This window comes from Podarcis filfolensis, assembly GCF_964270895.1.
Source record: "Podarcis filfolensis genome assembly, chromosome: 5".
Classification (NCBI taxonomy): Eukaryota; Metazoa; Chordata; class Lepidosauria; order Squamata; family Lacertidae; genus Podarcis; species Podarcis filfolensis.
In genome coordinates, this window is record NC_139608.1 from 97,607,266 (window position 1) to 97,628,313 (window position 21,048).

At 41.6% G+C, this 21,048-nt stretch overlaps 1 protein-coding gene across 20 annotated transcripts; it reads left to right on the forward strand.

Moving 5' to 3' along the window:
* Positions 1 to 498: 498 nt before the first annotated feature.
* NUP50 (nucleoporin 50) lies at positions 499 to 18,265 on the forward strand. Of its 20 annotated transcripts, none has more exons than XM_083615842.1 (10): positions 503 to 629; positions 1,917 to 1,991; positions 2,592 to 2,785; positions 5,066 to 5,146; positions 7,263 to 7,346; positions 8,807 to 8,996; positions 10,259 to 10,909; positions 12,650 to 12,728; positions 13,384 to 13,502; positions 14,458 to 18,265. In XM_083615842.1, the coding sequence occupies exons 4-10, from the start codon at positions 5,078 to 5,080 to the stop codon at positions 14,658 to 14,660; spliced, it is 1,395 nt and encodes a 464-aa protein (XP_083471968.1). In that variant the 5' UTR covers positions 503 to 629; positions 1,917 to 1,991; positions 2,592 to 2,785; positions 5,066 to 5,077; the 3' UTR covers positions 14,661 to 18,265. The 20 variants fall into 20 exon arrangements, with proteins under 20 accessions (XP_083471959.1, XP_083471968.1, XP_083471956.1 ...); XM_083615830.1 differs by having other exon boundaries at positions 507 to 629; positions 2,592 to 3,163; XM_083615837.1 differs by having other exon boundaries at positions 507 to 629; positions 2,592 to 2,801; positions 5,066 to 5,155.
* The last annotated feature ends 2,783 nt before the right edge of the window (positions 18,266 to 21,048 follow it).

Consider the following 21,048-nt stretch of genomic DNA (forward strand, 5'->3'; position numbering starts at 1 on the left):
GTTTTGTTTGTTATGCAGGGAGGGGGTCACCAATTTTGGTATTTTCCCATTATTTCTCCCTTCTCCTCCCAGCTTAAGCAGGCCTTGGATACAGCAGTAATTCTCCTTATGTATCTCTCACAGTGTAACTATAGGATTGCTCCGTCCATTTAACTAAAGTTTTAAAAGTAATGTTTTAACAGATTCATTGATTTTGGGAGATGCTTTCAGATGAGAGTTTATTGCTGAATCGGTTCTGCTCACGGGCAAAACTATTTCTGTAGATTCTACGCATCATCATCAAAATGTCAGCCCAAATGTCCTTTACATTTTCATGTACCACGAGAAACCTGGTAAGTGAAATATATCCCTTTTCAACACCAGAGTGAATAGGAGTAGTCCTCGAAAGAAGCGCGGAACTTCAGGGAGAAAGAAGAGCGGCGGCGTCTGGCGGCGGAGCAGTGCTGCGGCAGGACGGAGAGCCGAGGCGCGCGGCTGCGGAGGAACACTCCGCCCCCTCGCAGGTGGGCGGGGCAAGGGCGGGCGAGCGAGCGAGCCGGAAGCGGAAGTGGTGTGGCGGCCGCGCTTTCTGCTTGCGCGCGCGCGCCCGCCCGGCTTCCCGCCTTCCTCTCCGCCCGCGGCGCCATCAGGTAACAGCCCCGCAGCGAACGCTGCTAGTGGGGCGGCGGGGGGAGCGGGGCGGCTTCCCCGGGAAATGGCCCGGGATAGCGCAGCGGGCCCTTCCCCCCCCCCCAGGCGCGCGGCGGGGCGGGCGGAAGTCCGCTCCCGAGGCAGCCGTTAGGCGCGCGCGGCTGACAGCTCCTTCCGGCTTCGCTGGGGCGGGAGGCGGAGGAGGAGGCGGCGCCGCGCGGGTTCCTAGACCGGCCTGCCGCTCTAGGGCGCGCGGCCGGCTCCCTCTCCAGTTTCCGCCGCCGAGGGAGCCTCGAGGCAGCCGCCGCGTCGCGGGAGGAAGGTGAGGGGCGGCGGGGGCGAGGCGAGGGAGGAGAGAGGGAACGCGGCATGTTCGTTGGTTCGTTTGTTTGCTTTTGCTCCCCGCAGAAAAGCAGCCCTGTTGTTTCTGTGCGTGGAATTTGCATGCCGAGTCTTCATCCCTAGATCTCAGGAGGGTTCGCATCATGAAATAAGAGCACAAGAACACACGGCGGAGCAAAAGCAAAGCCGCAACCCACAGGCACCTTGAAGAGCCGCAGGATGTTAACAGGCCAGACGCCCCGGGGAGCAGGACGGGGGTTTTCTGCCTGGCTCCTCAGGGGAGAGCACAGTCCCCGAGGCCTCTGGAAAAGAGGCAGGGAGCGCCTCCCCCGCTGACGGAGGGTTTGAACCCTGGCCTCTCCCAGGCCTCAAGGCAAACACTCTGGCCACCATCCTCATCATTATTCATATTCTTTATTACATTTCTATACCCCCTTTTGTCTGAGAATCACAGGGCTGTTTACCATATTAAAAAACAACGATACATATTAACAAACAAAACAATGACCCAGCCATCACCACACACACACACACACACACACACACACAGGGTTTTAAAGGCCATAGCTTGTTTAATTAGCCAAAGGAGAGGAGAAGAATTAGTCTGGGGGAAGAGGAATGTTTTTGCCTGGCACCTATGGCACACCGGCTCTGATTTTGGGGCTTGGATTGCCACCTCCTGTTTTTCTGGTGTTGCCTATGTTCTATCAGCAGCAGCCTAAGCACAAAAGCACAGAGAAAGTTCAAGGTGGTGAAGCTTTTCTTTTTTTCTTTGGCATGGAGTTGGGTGGCAAGTAAAACATTTCTTCCTGCTGAACTCTTCTGAGTGTTATGGTCCTGTTTAAAATACAGGGGCACAGCCTGTTTTTAAATCTTGACAACAGTGAATCCTTGCAGCTTGCCATAGTCCTACCTTGATATTTGTTTTTATTTACCACCTACAGCACATTCCTCCTGTGAAGATGTGTGTGTATACTGCATAAGAGCTGCTTAATTTGTGTGGTGCCTGGGTTTCAAAGGTATGTGTGAGTGGTTGGTCACGGGGGCCAGATTTGGAACAAATGTGAACTTTTAATGCCCTTTTTAAAGAAGTGGTTAAAATTAGGTAGAGTGACTGCTTTTTGTCAGTCCTAGGCAGGGCAAGAGTTTGATTTCTAAAAGAAAAGAGAGTTGTCAGTAAACACTTCAGCTGCTTAATGTCTGTAAGTTAGGCAGCTCTTAGAGACACCAGGAGCAGGGGCCAGTTAAGAGAGAGAAAATGGGACTCATAGATGGGCTCCAGCTAGCTGGCCAGTCAACTCTCAAGCTTCAGAATTATTCCTTATTATCCTAAATGTGGTGAGGGCAGTTACTTAGTAGTGTGGGAAATATAGTTTATGCATGTTTAGAAATACTGTTGTATTGATTTCTTCATCTGATCAGATTGGAGGCCTGATGTTGGGAAAGAGGTTCTGGGTCAGATTAAGCCTTCATATGCACCACAATGGTTGAAAAGCTAGAGTGTTTGGTTTGCATCTAAGAGATGTGAGCTCATGTCTGTTTTCAGACATGATTATACAGTGTTGCATTGGGCAAGTGGCTTTCTCTCAGTTTTCTGTTTATACCAACCTATCTTACAGGGCTTTTGTTGGGAAAACAGACTATGAATAACAACCCTTGCTACTATCCCAGAAGCTAGAAGATGCTCTCCTCTTTGCCGCCACTGCATTATGACATCATCAACCATATATAGGAGCTGCTGCTTGCTTTCTTTGAAACATAGCTTCATCTTCCAGCATTCTGAAAGCATTAGGAGATAGATCAGGAACTTCTGGTTTGTGGTGGTACAAGTGGGAAGCTTATAATGATTATGTACTATAAGTAAACATGAATTGATGGTGCTTGAATGTTTTGACAAGTGGGAGGCACAGGCTCACTTCTCATATCATTCCAAGTTATATGCCTCTATCCTACTGAGGCAGACCAGTCTTGCCCCCCACCCACCCACCCAAGTTTCTCCGTTTGGCCCCCCAGACCACTTTGGGCATACTTTCCAGCTGTACACCTGACATCACACAGGCAAAGCCCCTTTGCTCAGCTTCCAGAGCACCCAACAACCAGCTGCTTGCCAGGAACACCTGACAAGTGTCTGTGCAAAACAGGATTAAACTTATCAGCTGATGCAAAGGAAGGGCGATCCTGCTTGGCCCAGGTATGTAAGAGAGCTCCCTGCAGAAAACCTGCCTCGTTTGGCTGTGCCTTCAAAGCAGAGATGTGATACATATGTGCCCTGAAATGTAAGAGGTTGCACCCTATGATATTTCTACGCTGAACTTAGATATGTGCAAGGTAGGTGCAGTGACAGTTCACAACACCACTTGATAATGCATTCTTCGTTGACTTGCTATGCTAAGGTAGTAGCCGTTTTGCTGTCTTATCAGCACAGTCTGTTTCTTTGGGGCTTAATCAGGCTCAAGAATTTACTCAAGTTACTTCCCAGTACCTGAGTAAATTTAAATTTCCAAAGCAAGGAATAATTGCTACCAACAGTTATTACTGTTGTGAATGGTCACTGTACACACTTGCATATTGCATTTTGCATCTCATGCTCGTCTCGTGCTACTGTTAACATTGGGTGATAAGCAGCTATGAATTGCTGCTTGTGCAACTGACTTATTGCACAGTTTAGATTTCCTTGTCTACCCAAAAATCTTTTACAGAGGATCAAGGGACACTCTGGAGCAGATGGTATCACAGGGGACTTTGAGGGACGGCAGGTGAAGGGGACATTCTGTTGCATCCACCTGCCTATTATTGAATGTTGCCTATTCTTTCCCCCCATGCATCTTTTTCAGTCAACTGACACACTAAATGCTTCAGCTGACTAATTCTTGATTGTTAGTCTGCTGTTAGAGAAACCAGGAAAAGGCCCCCAAAAAAGTAGACAGCTATAGGCTTTTGCTGACTTAAAGCACATTTCATGAGCCTAATTTCATAAAGGCCTAATTTGAATGATTGTTTGAGGCATCTCAAACAGTTGGCTGTTCAAGACCTTTATGTAGCTGAAGAAGTGGGTGTTTAATTCCACCAAAGTTTATGCCATGATAAGGTGCCACAAAACTTGGGGTTGTAATTAACACAGTGCTAAAGAGATAGTATTGTCAGCAGAAGTATTTCTTCTTGCCTGATGGATCTCCTCTCTCTTCCCCCTGCATGCTGCTATGGGGATTTTCCTGATCCTCCAGAGCATCTTTGGGAAGTATTTCCTTAGTATCTGATAAGCAGGGAAGATAAAAGTAAATATGTTGTAGGTGTTAATAATTCAGTCCATAAAAATAATGGAAAATATTCCTGAATGATACTAAACATTATTATTCTATATGGGATGAAAGTGGGATGACTCCTTTCTAGTGTTGAACTAGATCCGTGATGGCTAACCAAGAAGAGTCCAAGAAGTAAATTCTAATTTGTGAAAAGTACCATGTAAGCATAAAATTGAGTACATATACAGTAGCTACCTTCTCCCAATGACTTGCTGTGCATTTGCTTCAAATATGCTGAACCAGGGGACAAGTGGGAGTATAAATCTAATGCATTCATAGCTGGACCACTACGTGTCTCCAAGTGTGCCACAAACATCCCTTTTCCAAACCCAAAATACTATGTAAAGGAGGAAGTAGTATTTCCACAATGTGATGTTCTCATATACCATCAAAAGTACCAAGTGATTGAAACTGTAAATTTGTTTTAATTCTATATTGAAACTCTTAATGAACTATTTCTGTGGGAAATGTTGGTGCCTGTGTAGGTTCAACAGATAAGGAAACAGACAGGCAACTGGAGAACACCTTGAGATACATAAAACTACATTCTTTTATTGATGAAATGGTTTACATTTGTCAGAATCTGATTACTCTTTTTGTGACTTACTTAATTTTAACACTAAGGCATTACATAATGAACCATTTAGTGCATTTTAGTTTTTTTTAAAATCCATCACAAGTCACGGAATTATTACGTAGTGTCTGGTAATGCAGGTTGCTTGCCACCTATTTAAAACCACTAGATGTGAAGCATGGCTGATTACTCTTTTGTTTTATTTGTTCTAATACAGTAGTTCTGTACAATGGCTAAGAGAGTAGCAGAAAAGGAGCTGACTGACAGGAACTGGGATCAAGAAGAAGAAACTGAAGAGGTAAGGAAGGTTAGATGCTTTTATTAGAAATAAAATTGAAATAGTTGCTAGAATCAATAGGAAGATCATGGAAAACTGAATGATTGCATTTTATTACTATGTTGGCACTGTATCGCAAGCTAAACATAAAAACAACAGATTACACCAGGTAAGCGGATTCTCCCTTGTAACTTTCATAGATCTATGGGCAACAATTAATTGCAATCACATTCATATAGCTAGTATCGGGGCTGGCTCATTCACGAGGCGAGTGATCCACAGGCTGCAATGGCTGCAGCACACCTCATGGAGGCTGGATCTGCTGCCTTCTTGGCAGCTCCCCCACCCCCACCCTGCAGTGCTATCTCTACAGCAATGTCTCAACAGATAGGAGGCACTGCTTTTCTCCTCTCAACCCTAGGGAGGAAATGGCAGGAGCTGCCTTCTGGGGTCACCATCTCCCCCTTTACATCCTTTGATTCCCACTTCAGCTCTCAAGTAAGGTTGATTTGTTCCTGATGTAGATCTGCATTCACTCCTTCTTCTCTGGTGGGGAGGGGCACTATTTCACGGTTTGCCTCAGGTGCCAAAATGTATTGGGCAGGCCCTGGATGGTTTTGTCAGTTACATGCAACGGATGTGTTTTGCCTAAGAGTTGCAGTGTCAAGATTACATTTTGTGTAGTGAAAATCAAGGCTGTTATTCTAGTCCTTTGTCAAATGAGTTCAACAGGAAAAAAGCTTAGAGGTCCTGGGGTGTTTGTGGTGCTAGGCTTTTCAGTAATGGCCCATCTCAGAGCATCATTAAACCTTTTCACATCTTTGCAAATGGAATGCACTTCCTGAAATCATTCAAAATGCCAATAACCAGAGCTGTTTCTAGTCTTCCTTAGCAGCTACTACCTACATTTCCATAATTCTGTTTTATTGAATTGGAAAACTTGCAATCATCTCGAAGGCCATAAGTGAAACCTAATGCCATTAAAATTAGTTCAGATTTTTTCCTTTGACCTTAACTGTACATGAGTTGTGTCATATGTTGTATCAGCAACCTAATAACTTCATGAATGTATTCATCTTTGGCTTCTTGTTTCCGGTGCTCCAGGAATGGAGTTTCTCCCAACACTGTGTGAGAGAGACAGATGGAGATAATCAGATAATGATGGGGGAATTTCATTATCTGTTTTCCACTTTGGCTGGAAGAGGGACCAAGCTCTCACCCGCAGTTTGCCTGGCGGTCTGGCACTTGCTTCCCCATGGAATGCAAGGGCAGGCAAAGGCACTGGGTGCATGGAGTACTCTGGCTGCCACGAACCCCTCCCATTCCATTCCTAGTTATCCTGTTAATTGGGCTTTAATTGGAGCAAACTACAGGCCAGAGACGATGAGATAAGAAACTGAAAACAACCCAGGTACAAAGATGTAAAAGGTTTGGACTGAGAGCGGAGGCAAAGGGCCTTCTCGGTAGTAGTGCGTGCCCTGTGGAACTCCCTCCCAGCTGCCCAGAGTGGCTGGGGAAACCCAGCCAAATGGGTGGGGTATAAATAAATTATTATTATTATTATTATTATTATTATTATTATTATTATTATTAGATACCCTAAATCAGTTAGGATCCAATTTGGCATGTTCTGACATACTTAATGTGTCAATTTTACTTAGTTTTACTTATTTCACAAGTTTTCCTAATATCCCATAGTAGTTGCAATGAAAAATTTCATTAAGAAAAAAAAGCATTGAAGCACACAATATATTTTAAATGCTATATTCAAACAGAAACCTGTTAAGTATATTGACATAATTTTTTATGTTATAAAAGGGTAATTATTTGACTTGCTATTGACGCAACTTTGGGAATGTTTCTTGATAAAGCAGGGTTTACAGAGTCTAAATATTTTTGTAGCAGTCAAGTGATAAACCCTTTATCGACAAAAGATTCACAAGTAGTTTTTGTAAAATGCTATTATTAAAACTGAATATACAATGTCTATTTGTTTATTATAAAATGTTGAGCCTTATAGTGTTAAAAGTGAACGTGTATTTTGAAATTAGGGTTTTGTAATACAAGGGAATCAAGAGGCAATTTTCTGTGTGCAAGTGGAACCTTGTTTGTTCTAAGAATATAATATTCCTTGCAGGTGGGAACGTTCTCAGTGGCCAGTGAAGAGGTTTTAAAGAACAGAGCAATTAAGAAGGCAAAGCGTAGAAATGTGGGGTTTGAGGTACATAAATGCACTAATTTTATAATAAATGTCTGATTCTTGGTCCAACCATTTGTATTGCCAAAAATGCACAGGTAATTGTTTCTTATGTGGAAAGTACTGTAAATAATGATGCACAAATTCAGCCAAGTATTGGAATGACTGAAGGTTGTTTTGACGAAATATAACATTTCCTGTTTGAAGTGAACTGCATCTAGGAAATTCATATTGTGTGAAAGGGCCCCAAAGGAGAGCAGAATGTTGAAAACAGTTGGAGGAAGACAAGAGTGATAGAATACTACTCCTATTTATTTCACCACTCTTTCTAGGAGCCAGACAGAGAGATAAATCTTCTGTCCTCTGCGCAGCAACCCAGTTGCCATGCCACATTTCTAAAGTGAAAGTAGCCATTGCTTGCTCGGATTTTGCATCCCTGTTCTTGATGGTAGCTGTAGTGTGTAAAAATAATAATCTGTTAAATGTTTTTGATTCTGTCCCTGTCACATCCCACTGCCCAAATACATTCACAGTCTGTTTGAAAATAGGTTTGCTTTTAGTATCATTATTTTAAACTTCTTGCTAATTTGAAATCTTTCTCTTTCTCAGTCATATTCTTCTAAACAGATCTCCAGGGATTTGTTCAATTTTTTTGAAAAACCAGAAGCAAAACCAATGTTCTTGGAGTTGCAGATGTTTGCAGTTTTCAGTTTGTCTGTTAAAAGCGATTTTATTCCTGGTGAATTCCATACTGATTGCATTCACATGACACAACAAGCCAAACTGTGACTTACCAGGATCTCACAAATGTACAGGCTCCCAGAAAGGAGCCCGCAGCCACGTTGTTCCTCCATGGACTTTTTACTGCCACACTGAGCTAAGCCAGAGTTTGGCTTAGTTTGTCATGTGAACCAGGACTCATGATTAAGGTCTCGCCTTGCAGGCGAAGCCAAGCCTTTGTTTGTTCATGTGTGTGTTACTGTTGATTGCTCTCTATATTGAAGGGTGGGGGCAGCCCTTCAGCTGGCTCAGGAGTGAGTGATTACTCTGAGCGCTCAGGTTTTGTCCACATGGGTTGGGTTTTCTTTAATCAGAAGATACCATTTGTCTTGTGATAGTGAATCTAATTTCACAATGGCTCAACATATATTGGCTGGTCCACAAATACATGTACACTTCATTGATACCCATGGGTTAAAGGCAAGTCAAATGTCTGAACCATCTTCATGGAAAATATACTTAATGTTTGGTGATAAGAACATTCCATACTTAGTTTCCAGTGATGTCTGGAATGATACATTTCATCATTTGATGAATGTGTGTGTGAGAATCAGACAGGGACCAAATATAATACGTCCTGTAGAATATTTACCTTGAATAGGGAAGCAAAGATTTTGTATGGGTGGACATTAACATAATCATACTGAGGGAACTTTGTGGGGATACAGTTAAAAAGTGAGATAACTGTTTTACATCTCTTTCAGGCTGAGAGTGGTGGAGCTTTTAAAGGTTTTAAAGGTTTCGTTTTGCCGTCTGGAGGTGGAGGATTTTCTGGCTTTGGCAATGGCACCGGAACAAAGCCTTTAGGGGGGCTGTCCAATGGCGGCGGCAGCATTGCAAATAGCTCATCGTTCACCAATTTAAAGACAGCTGCTGAAACAACTACTACATTTAGTAAGTTCACCAGTAAAAGTTTCTCATCAGACGATACTTGTAAAAATGTTTTTAATGATATTAAGGGAGTTGAAAGGTTTGTGTAAGTATGTGTCACATCCAGCCCTCATATCAACAAGCATATAGATGGAGGTGATGATCCACTTGGCATTGTGTGCTTCAAAAAGCTGTTGGGCAAAAAAAAAAAAAAAATCACATATCCATGCATGGTTAAAATGGTTAAATATGACCCAAACATTCTGGATGTTCAGTATATAAATCACTTACATAAGCTGATTATTTACCTATTGTTCATTTATCACATCTTTAAAGTTGCACTATTTCCCCCCACATTCCCCCCCCCAAGAGATCTGCACATATATGAACATACCAATTACTACATATTTTTGTTTCTGTCCCCAAGGCTATTTAGGTTGTGTTAGAAAGTAGTTAAGTGTTCATAGGCATCTATATCTGGATATATTGTATATATTTTATTATACACACATATACTCATTATTTATATTTTACCATTATTAAGTTAAATTATAATATATTATTGTAATAGCACATTATAGTATGGAGCATATAAATTTTTCTTGTTATATGTTGCCTAGGAGCATGTAAGGATTTATAGTGTCATTCATTTTTTCATTTCAATAAGTTATGAAGAGGGCTGGTCTGTCCTATCCTGAATACATTGCTCATTTAGACCATTTGTGCAGTGTCCAAGTTCCTTATGAGCCAGTCTTCCACCTTTGGTATCTCTTGACTTTTTCCATGCTTGCTCTGCTATCATAGTGCTGCAATAAATGAATTATAATTTCTTCGTCTTCTTGAACAACTACTTCCTTCACATATAAAATCTATACATTTATATCAAATGACCCATTAAAAGTACTAAGTTGGGCAAAATATTTTAATTTCACCTATTTGCTCTTGGAGCCTGAACTGACTCTGGCTGGTTGGCAATGAGACCTTGGGGTCATAGTGGATACATTAACAAATATATTGACCCCAATATCATGACGGAACAGAGCTCTGGTTCCCAGTCTCACAATGGTACAGCTATCCATACAGATAGAAAGATAGATAGAGATAGATATATAGATATATACCGGTATGTAGATATATTTCAAAAATTGGCATTACCTGGAACAAATCAGTAGAACAAATTCAGTAAATAGAATGGGGGGATGCATTCTAGAAATGGGTTCAGGTCAGGTTTATGTATGCATACAGCATTGTAAAGAAAGTTCATAAAATGCTCTTCTTTCTAATAGGTTCTGTGGTGTCCCGTGGTTCAGTGAATAATACTGTAACTGAGAAAAAGCCTGTAAGTGTGGAAGCAAATGGTGAGAGCCAGCAGCCATTGTCCTCTGGATTCACTGAGAACAAAGCATGCAGCCCTGATGCTTATCATAAACAGTTAGCCGCTCTAAATTGTTCGGTGCGTGACTGGATAGTAAAACATGTAAATGCCAATCCACTCTGTGACCTGTCGCCGATTTTCCGAGACTATGAGAAATATTTAGCTGAGATAGAGCAACGCGGAATGAGTAGTGACAGCGGTTCTGAAAGTGACAGTAACAAGACGGTTGGAACTCAGCCTGGGTCTGCATTTGGGAGTCCGAATCTTCAGCAGAGTTCAACGTTTTTCTTCAATAACAACAAATCAGAGAATGCACCAGGAAAGAAAACAGAAATGGAAAAGAAAACGGAACCAAAACTAGGGTCTATGTCAACTGTCTCCTTTACTTTTAGCAAGAGCGTAGACAACTCTGGTCTGAATTCTGGTGCATTACCTAGTTTCTCATTCTCTCCTGGAAGTGCAAGTTTATTTGGAAAAGATACAAGCCAAGGCAAGGTTGTTTCTTCATTTTCCAGCAAAGCACTAGATATTCAGACAGAAAGTGGTGGCGGTGAAGATAAAGGTAAACATTTATTGTTTTAGAAGTTGAGAAATGGGATTCAGTCCCATGTTTCATTGAAATCTGGTGAGCTTCCTGCTGATGTGCAGAATTGGACCCCCTAGAAATCTGTTTCTCATGCCAGAGGACTCTAGGATAGGGTGTCACTGAGGATTACAAATAATAGCTGGCTGCCCAGGCCAGCGAAAACTTATGGACCCCTGCAGGAATGCCTTTTAGTATTGGGTGACTTTGAATAGAATTTGGTGCTTTACTAGCAATCTGCGCTGCTTTTTTCTACTTTGAAACTTCCATAACAAATGTTTGTAGGTGAAATTATTGAAAGCCCTGCTTTGGTTCCCCTTCCATTTAAATAACCTTAACTATAGATTGGGTTAAGCAGGGGTTGGGGGATAGGAAAAGGGTAAGAGCACCTCCACTGCCCTGTCACATGATGATGATGGTAATTTTAATTAAAAAAATTAAAAATTAAATAAATAATTGATAATAATAATTGATAATAATTATTATTTATACCCCGCCCATCTGGCTGGATTTCCCAAGCCACTCTGTGTGGCTTCCTACAGAATATTAAAAATACAATAATAAAAAAATCAGACATTAAAAACTTCCCTAAACAGGCTGCCTTCAGATGTCTTCTAAAAGTCAGATAGTTGTTTAACCCAGGGTTGGTGTGTTATTTATTACAAAGAATCTCTCTCTCTCTCTAAATATATATATATAAACCTTTTTGTTATTTACTTTATGGCAATTAGGAAAAAATAAAATAAGCTTTTACAGTTACAGTTCAAGTAGATAATTTTAATCAAGAGTGTTCTTTATGAAATGTAGAAAGCTTATAAGCCATATTTTAATGTTCAAGGCTTATAAATGTAAGAGTTGAAGTAGAAGTTGAGTGTGAAATGCAGCAGTGTTAGTGCTAATCAGCACAGCTTAAAATATATTCTAATATCCAGGGGTTGGCAAGGAAGGTTTACCTCCCCTGAGCCAGTTCACTCCAGCGGAGGTCCCTCCGTGGGCCAGATTGTGTGAGCACGTGCGCCCACAATTTCCGGCGTCTGCGCATGCACAGACGCGATTTCCGGTGCCGCGGAAGCAAGTCCCTGCACCGGTTTAGTGCAGTGCGCAGGGACTCGCCGAGCAGGTGGCTCGGTTCAGGGGCAGCTCGTGGGCCAGTTAAACGACCCTTGTGGGCCGCTTGTGGCCGATGGGCCTTAGGTTGCCGACCCCTGCTAATATCTGTAACTTCTTTCTCTCTAGCACATTGTTTGAAGATTGTTTAGAAATATATTTTATACTGATGACCCTACCTTTTTAGACATACTGTGATCTTGCTCACATGCAACCAGAAGCTGAGCTGTGGTTTGGCTTAGTGTTATGGCCGAACCTTGAGCTCATGGTTTGTTTTCCCCAAACAAGCAATGGTGAGTGGTAAGCCACAAACAAACCTTGGTTTCAGGTCACAGCTGTCTGGGGCAAGGCCAGCCATGAGCCCAGGTTTGGATGCAATGCCAAGCCAAGCCATGGTTTAGCTGCTGGTAGTGGAGCAACGAAGGAAAAGTAAAGCAGTTGTGAGTTGCTTCTTGTCAAGCCATAGTTTGGCTTACTATGCCATGTGAACCAGGTAACTGTATCTGATATCTAATATCCCCATGTTTTTTTCAAACATCAAAAGACTTTTATGTACTGCAATGTCTTTTCTTGTATATACGTAACACTTACCTGAAATTATTCTTCCTACAGGGGGTGATGAAGAAGATGAGGAGCCACCAAAAGCAGTAGTGAATGAAATAAAGGAAGATGATGCCTTCTACTCGAAGAAGTGAGTTGTGTTCTTTGATACTATTACCACGATCATGCTCAGAGTTCAGTATGCTTTTTTCCCTAATTTTGTGTCTGTGAGTGAAAGTCTTTAGCAGTTTATAGTGCATTACAACTACAAAGTAAAGGAAATTTCTTTTGCCGAAGCTATTTTGTATCTCTTTATACTACTGGAGTTCAAACTTTGATAATTCCAGGGGGTACAAGTTACAGGTTGCCTCTATTTTGGCACGGAGTGACTCAAAGAACTGCTTAGCCTTTGTCTCATCCAAAGACCCACAGTCTTTTTGTCAGCAGCTGATTTTAAAACACTTTAAAGTTTAAAGGCAGTTTTATGTGCAGCTGGGGGGGGGCTGCTGTTTCTCAGAGTAAATCTGAGGCCCCCTTGAGCTCTTGGTTCTTTAAACCATCTTGGCCATTATTTTCAGTATACTCTGGAAGATTCTAACAAATAGTTTTATCATGTTCCAAAGACTTATTTTCTGGAAGGACTATTTATATAACTGTTAGTCTGGCTAGTTCCAGCCTGAGTTTAAATGTATTATTTGTTTCTATGCTGGTGTTTGCCACATACAAGCTATTTGGAGGCTTTTATTCACCTTTCACATTCATGCACATTCTGTAAAATGAATCTTGTCTATGTTTCTTTTTTTCAGGTGCAAAGTTTTTTACAAGAAAGATAATGAATTTAAAGAAAAAGGTATAGGAACACTACACTTAAAACATGCAGGAAATCAGAAGATTCAGCTATTAGTACGGGCAGATACCAACTTAGGTACGTTATTATTATTATTAGTTCAGTAAACTTCCAAGCCACTGCTAAGTCAAAGGCTTCTGGCTTCTTTCAAATAATTAAGGTATTTATGATGGTCCTTTTTTGCTCTCATGCCTACAGCTGTGTAGAATTTTACACATAAGTAAACAACAGGCACATCTAGCAGTGGCTGTGATTTGTGTCCCAAGTTGGATGTATGCAGTTGCTAGCACATAGTTGATGCAAACCAGCACTGACAGCCATTACTGCAAGTTTGGCTTATCAACCATGTAGTGTTTGGCCACTGGATCTCAGGAATTCGTTTTTCTTTTTTAATTGCTAAGTATTAACACAATGAGATCTTGCCCATTTTTAGGAATACAGTGGTGCCTCGCAAGACGAAAAGAATCCGTTCCGCAAGTCTCTTCGTCTTGCGGTTTTTTCGTCTTGCGAAGCAAGCCCATTAGCGGATTAGCGCTATTAGCGGCTTAGCGGGCTTAGCGGATCAGCTGATAAGCAGCTTAGCGGCTTGGGAAAAAGGGAGGGGAAAGGAAAAAAAACCCCGCAGGAACTCGCAAGACATTTTCGTCTTGCGAAGCAAGCCCATAGGAAATTTGTTTTGCGAAGCACCTCCAAAACGGAAAACCCTTTCGTCTAGCGGGTTTTCCGTCTTGCGAGGCATTCGTCTTGCGGGGCACCACTGTAGTAGCTAATGTGATGAGGAAATGAGTTGAGGAAAGAATGGAGGCTTGTAAGTCAGTAACAGAGCACAAGCTTTTCCCAGATAAAAACATCTCTTGTAGCAAGGAGCTGTGGCTGAGACCTTGAGAGAACCACTGCCAGGTGGAACAGCCTGTGGTTGGCTAGGTGGATCAGTAACACCTGATTTTCTCATACCTCAGGTCACCATACCACTACCTAAACATTCATATTTTGTATTTATTTTGCTCTTTTCCCAACTTCCACTCTGTTGCAGGCAACATATTGCTGAACATTTTGGTGCCTCCTAAGATGCCATGCTCCAGAACAGGGAAGAACAACGTGCTCATTGTCTGTGTTCCAAATCCACCCATTGATGAGAAGAATGCTACCGTCCCTGTTCCTATATTGATAAGAGTGAAAACAAGTCAGGATGCAGATGAGTTGCACAAAATTTTACTGGAGAAGAAGGAGGTCTAAAATCTGGGCTGTTGAAAATTACAGACGAAACTTGCCAAACTGCTGCTCCTCATTTCCCCTCTCTTGACTCTGCTAGTAACTTTTTAAACCACTTCTGACATTCTAAGGACTGTTTAGGAACTCTGAAGAGCTTTGGTGAGGGAAAGAAACTAAGATGGCCAATAAAAGCTTTTAACTTGACACAAGAGTCAATTCTTCCTCCCTTCTAATTTGAATATCTAATGCATGAACCATATTTGAAGAAAACTTGCATATCAAAAAATAAACATTTTTATTATACAGAATAAAACTGATTTATACTCAAATGGTGTAAAATACTACACCGGAAATTGTGTAGGAAGAATTTTGTGTGGGTGGAAAGAAATTTGACAAACTTCGTTATCTTGCATCCAAGTTTGAATTGAAATCCTCTCCTAATTGTGAGATCACAGTTCAGATTGTGTTGAAGGAACAAATGTTTTAAACTGAACAGTACAGTTTTTGTGTTTTAGTAACAGCTGTTAAAAATCAGTACCCTGATTTTTAAGGCCAAAGTTGCAGGTTGTTATTTTCTCATTCCCCTAGAGAAACAACTGAGGGAAAAGGTAGCATGGCTATATTTTTTTCAATCCAATCCTGCCTCTTGGATTTTATCAAACCTGGAGCATCTTGTGTTGAGATATTTAATGGACTTTCTTCCATTGTACTCTTGCCAAAGCCTTATCTTCAGGCTTGAAAATTCTGTACAGTCCCCTTTAATGTCAAGGGGCTTGTGCAAGAGAGCTGTGAATTGTGCCCACACTATTTTGGGTGTGCGCTAGTGTGCATTTAACGGGATCAGCAGTCAGACCGTGAATACCCTGCTATTTAAATAGTTGTCTTACTAATGTAGCAGTAGCTAGTAAAGCCACACATAACCAGTCCACAAATATTGGTTATCAGGTTCCGAAACATCTGAATCTATTTAAAGTTCTAGTCGTACCTTAAAACTGGAAGGGAGCTGGGATGCTGTGGAAGCAGGACCCGTATTGATTATGAATTGGTGCCTTTTTTGCATCAAGTTTTAAGTGTTGGACTTCCTAAAAAGTAAGTGTGAGAGTATTTCAAGAGTTCAGCACCCCACACTGAAATATCTTGGGGTACAGTGTCCAGCAAGGAGTAATCTGACCCAATCCCCATTAAAATAAATTGGAGTTACCATTTATGTTAGTGAGGTTTGGGCTAATGAGCTTCACACTAGATTGTTCTCTTTAGCATTCAAGATGGCGAACAATCAGAAATGCTAACTTGCATGTTAATATTATAAATGGGAACATGCATATGGAGTCCAGTCTTACTGTTAGAGGCTCAGGTTGAATGGCCAAGAGCTTCAGTAATATTGTCTGCTCTTGTCTTTGAGAAATAGTGTCTTAAAAATCCTCAGTGAGCTTTGTTTACTCCCCTGTGTCTGGGCAAACAGCCTGCTCTTTTTCTAGAAAGCAGATAGCCTGTTCCCACACCCTCCTCTAACATAATTTTAACATTGAGAGACTGTTAATATTACAGGTATGCTGTGTATTTTGCACTTGTCTGATTCCTAAAGTGCAACTGTGTATATGTAACAATTTTTCAGTTACCGAGTAGAATAAGAAATAGCATTTCATTGACATGCAGTTTGTTCTCATAATTTTTTTGCTATGTCTTACGTGATGCTGCTTCTGTAAGAAATCCAGAGTGCGCATGTTGCTTTTCAATGTTAAAAGCAGCATGAAAGAATAATCGTAATGTCCATTAAATGTTTGCAAGAGCTGGTCAAAAGGCGTTGCTTGAAAGTGGTTGTGTTATGGAAAGTGGTCAGTTACTTCTTTCTTAGAGCAAGCATAAAATGGGATTATTTCACGCTGCTGCTGAGGAAGGCATTCCAGAAATGCACTGGAATTTCCTGCACCTCTTGGAACGTATGTCTGCTGCATAAAAATGTGAAGATCCCTGCTGTGGGTGCACCTTGGCCATCCTGTGTGGGTTGTGACATGATGTAGCGAAAGCTTCCCAGGCACTGCCCTTCACACACGCTCTTGGGGAAAGCTCCATCAGCCTTCTGCAACCTGTCCACTGCCAGATGCTTAGACTGCAGCCCCATCTAGTAGGTTTTGGATGGAGCTCCTATGAACTGTAGTCCAAACCTGGAGGGCACCAGGCTGGCGAAGGCAGTCATAGATACACAGAACAAATGCATAAACCAGCAGACTTGAAATCCTAAATGTAAGTGTTGACTTTGTGATTGGCCCATCGCTTTCAGTAATAAAATTTTTTACAAGAATAACAATCTGAATTACTAAGTGGATCAAAATTGGCTTGCTAAGAAAGAAGGAGAATGTGCATAGACTTTGTTTTGTAGGTTTCTGATGTTGATCATGTTGGCTTGCTCCTGCTGTGAAAGGTAAGATCTCATTTTTGTGTGTTGGTTTTACTCTCAGAGTAAGTTTAAAAGGCTGTATAAAACTGGACGATCATTTTTCTTTTGCACAAAATTGTAGCTTTAATTATATTTAAAAATCTTAATCAAGTCTATTGATACTTGCTGCATAACAATAAGGCAGTGTCTTAATTTGCAGTCTGATCACTTGTCGCCTTGTAGACACAGTGTTTGTAGTCTGACTATATTGCTGTAGGATTTAAGTGACTGTTGTTCGCCTGTTGCCTGTTTGCAAGATTGCCAACCAAACTTGCAAAATCATTTTTACATTTTGACAGAAGTAGAGAGTCTAAAGAAGTCCATCTACTGATTTATTAGATACTGCTGCTTTGCACGTGCAGAGTTTTCTCTTGGAATGACAGGATTAAAGGCCTAGCTGCCACTGAGCTGGTCACTGGTGTCTGACCTGCATCTCTTCAGACTGCAGACAGGGGTTCTCTTGATTGGATTCACATTGGCTAGAATGGTTGTAGCCTAGCCTTCTCCCTGACATTCAGGATTCTGTGCGGAAGGAATTATTTTGTAGGAAAGAGTGTTTTGTTACATGAGCCCCGTCTGCCACTCAGTCCGGATGCAGGCTTGCCACTCAAGGGAGAACTAGGGCAAACCTCAACTTGTTTGGGGAGTGTGCTGTTTCTCTATTTTTTTAATTCATCAAAAGGTTTGTCATCAAAACCCTGTATAGAAGGGGTGTGGAGAATATTTGGCTACTTTTGCTCTGTTCTCAATCTGCTACAAGTAGTTTGCAAACTGAAAATATGTCGCTACATATAAGGAGCAATAAGTACTGTATTGCATCTTGCTTTAACTCCCTTTGCAACATAATGTAATTTGACAACTGTTCTGTCTAATGCCTTAAGTTATTTTTAGCAGAAGTTGCTAAACTGTATACCACAAATGTAAACATTTGATAAATTTCACAGTGCATGGAAACCATGTATAAAAGCTTAATTAACAGCTATCTGAACAATCGACATGAACCTTTCTTTCCATTTGACTGTCAACATTTTTGTTTGTTCCCCATCTCATAGGACGCCATCTGAAAGGCTAAACAAGAATTGGGACTTGCCTTTTATCATTTTTCACATGTCCATTTGCTAGCTGTAGTTCTTTCTAAGGAAATGTATAAAAATCCATGGAAATGTGAATAAACAAATAGGATGTGTGAACTCCGATCTGTACATGTTTGCATTCTACCTCCTGGGCTTGGTGGCGAAGATGGTCAGGGTCAGTGCAGCCAGGTAAAGATGAAATGGTCAGGGGTGATAACTTGGTCGTAGAGCACAGTAGGATCCACATTCGGTCCATTGCCCCTCCAGTTCAGGAAAGACGGCTGACTAGCAGAGCCCTCTGTCTTTGGCCTTGGAGAAAAGCTGAATAGCCAATGTGGGGATATGGTCAGTCGTGGTCAAAGGCAGCTTCATATGTTAAGCGTCTTAATGACCTAACATTTGATCAGTGGAGCTCACACTGCTGTGAGGGGAGGTGCCATTTGGTCTGCCGCCCGTGGCCTGGACCCGCTTACTCTGGAGGTGAATTGAAGTAGCCTGTGGGAATTGCAGTGAAGCGACTGGGTGTCCTTGGGAGAGTCCACTTTGGGGCACTTGGTTTAAGTTCTAGGTTTCTTCCTTTGCAGAAGATGCTGCAGAAAGATCAGGAATGTTATTGCCTTGACAGTGAGGAGGGTAGTGAAGACTTACCAAAGTATTTCATCTTACAAGACCGTTTTGAAGCAAATGTAGTTCCTTGACTTCTTTTGCGGGGGGGGGGGGGGTAGTATTGCTGGAGTATGAAGCAAGATTTTTAGTAATAGATGGATTCAATTATTTAATAGATCTTATACTAATGGTGCTGAGAATTGCTAAATTACCATGTCTAGCCACAGCATGCACTGGTGATTTCTTGCATTGTGGTATTGCAAAGCTCACACAATGCACTACAGTTTTGCTTTAATTTAAAGAAAAAATGGTTTCTGAGGCTCTGGAGAAGTTTGAAAAGAGTATAGATAATCTATTTGTCATCTAGTGATTTGCAGGGGTCAGGCAGGGACACAACTCACTGTCATTAGAAGCAAAAGAAGTGCAAGTTGGAAAAACCCACTGCCATTTAACTTAATTTTATATATTTCAGAATATAGCATTCTAAAGTGATGTTTCTACCATATACTTGTCTAATATCGATGCATACATATGACAACTTGAATTTCATGTTGCAGGAGGTGAAGACCCACAAGCATGCTGTCCTAGGGATAATGCACTCTAGCCAGAACTAAGCCAGCCTTTGCCAGCCCAGTGCCTCATCAGCTCCAACCAGCATGCCTAATGGTCAGGGGTGATAGGGGTGTTGTATTCAAAATAATAAAGGGCCTGAGGTTGGGCATAGCCTTAAATTGTGGGAAGTGTTTGTGTTTGAGAAACAACCAATTGGGACCAATCAGATACAGTTGAACCTTGGGTTACGTACCATCCTTAATAATGCTTCGGGTAATGAGCTCTGCTGACCTGGAAGTAGTACCTCGGGTTGCGAACTTTGCCCCGGGATGCAAGCGGAAGTCGTGCACCAGCAGCACGGCAGCAGCGGAAGGCCCCATTAGCAACAGTGTACCTCAGGTTAAGAATGGTTTCAGCTTAAGAACGGACCTCCGGAATGAATTAAGTTTGTAACTGGAGGTACCACTGTATTGAATTAAGTTGAATTGTTTTTTACCCTTGTTGTATATGACATTTTAGCTTTCCTCTCATTTGTTGGGACTTCAACGCTACCTTGGCAGACCAAAAAGGCGTGGTGTGACTAGTTACCTGATTCTTTTCAATGCCAAATACTCATGCTTTTTTAAAAAAAAACAACCTTCCAATTTTGATAGATTTGCCAGGTTGATGCAGCTGCCCAAGAAATGCAAAGGCCAAAACTTGCAGTTGCAGAGCTAGTTGTGCAATTTTTTGGCTCCAGGGTTTTTGCTACTTTGGATGTAGTAATAAAATTTACTGCTTTGCTATTCCAGCATGATCAAGATGTTGAATGTCCACAGTTCAGTTTTTATTATCGCAGTCAGCATCATGGTAGAATCCATCACAGAACAACATAGAATCCATGGCCCATATTGTAGGCATGGACTTCTGAATAATTTCTCACAAATCAGCATACACACACACTTAGCATAATGTTTTTAAGAATAATTTATTGGCAGTCACTGTTCATCATAGGCGTATGTAATATTTGTTTTTTCCTCGTGTACAAAAGTGTTCCTGTTGCATTTTCCTTGCTTAGTGGGCTCAGCTACATAGCTGTAAAAAAAAATATAGCACAAAGCTGACTGAGGCAGAAACCATGCAACATGTATATCTGATCATACATAAAGTATGTGAAGCAGGAGGACCACAGTGGTCGTTTCAGTCTCTTTATCTTGGCCTCTCACTGTAATTACAATTAGTGTACAAAATACTATTTAAAGAGTAGGAGTATAGGCAGTTTATTCCACTGTACACTTTCAGTTGCTGTTGCCTTAAGTGTAATAAATTCAATGGTGAATGAGCACTGACTACGGGCAGCTAATTTCTTGGGCAGATTCTAAACCACTGTGGTCAAAAAAGTTGCATCGTATTTCATCTCAATGGGATAATGTGCACTTTTGGGCCCAAGAAAGCACTATAATTGTTTGATCTACATAGAATTGTGTGGGCAATACTAGAGAGAAACTGGTTCCTATGACTTTGATGGTGATATGATGAGACAAACATTCCTAATACCCATTCCGGATGGCATTCCATTGATAAAACAGGTCAAGGCTTGGTTCCCATCTGATTCTGTGTGGACTCATTTAAAAGTCACAAACAGGGTCTCAAGCTCCCGTCATCTTTGACCACTGGTAATGCTGGCTGGGGCTGACGAGTCCAGCAACCTCTTTGGCGTGGGGCACAATTGTTCCCACCTTTGCTCTACTGAGTCACAGGGCCT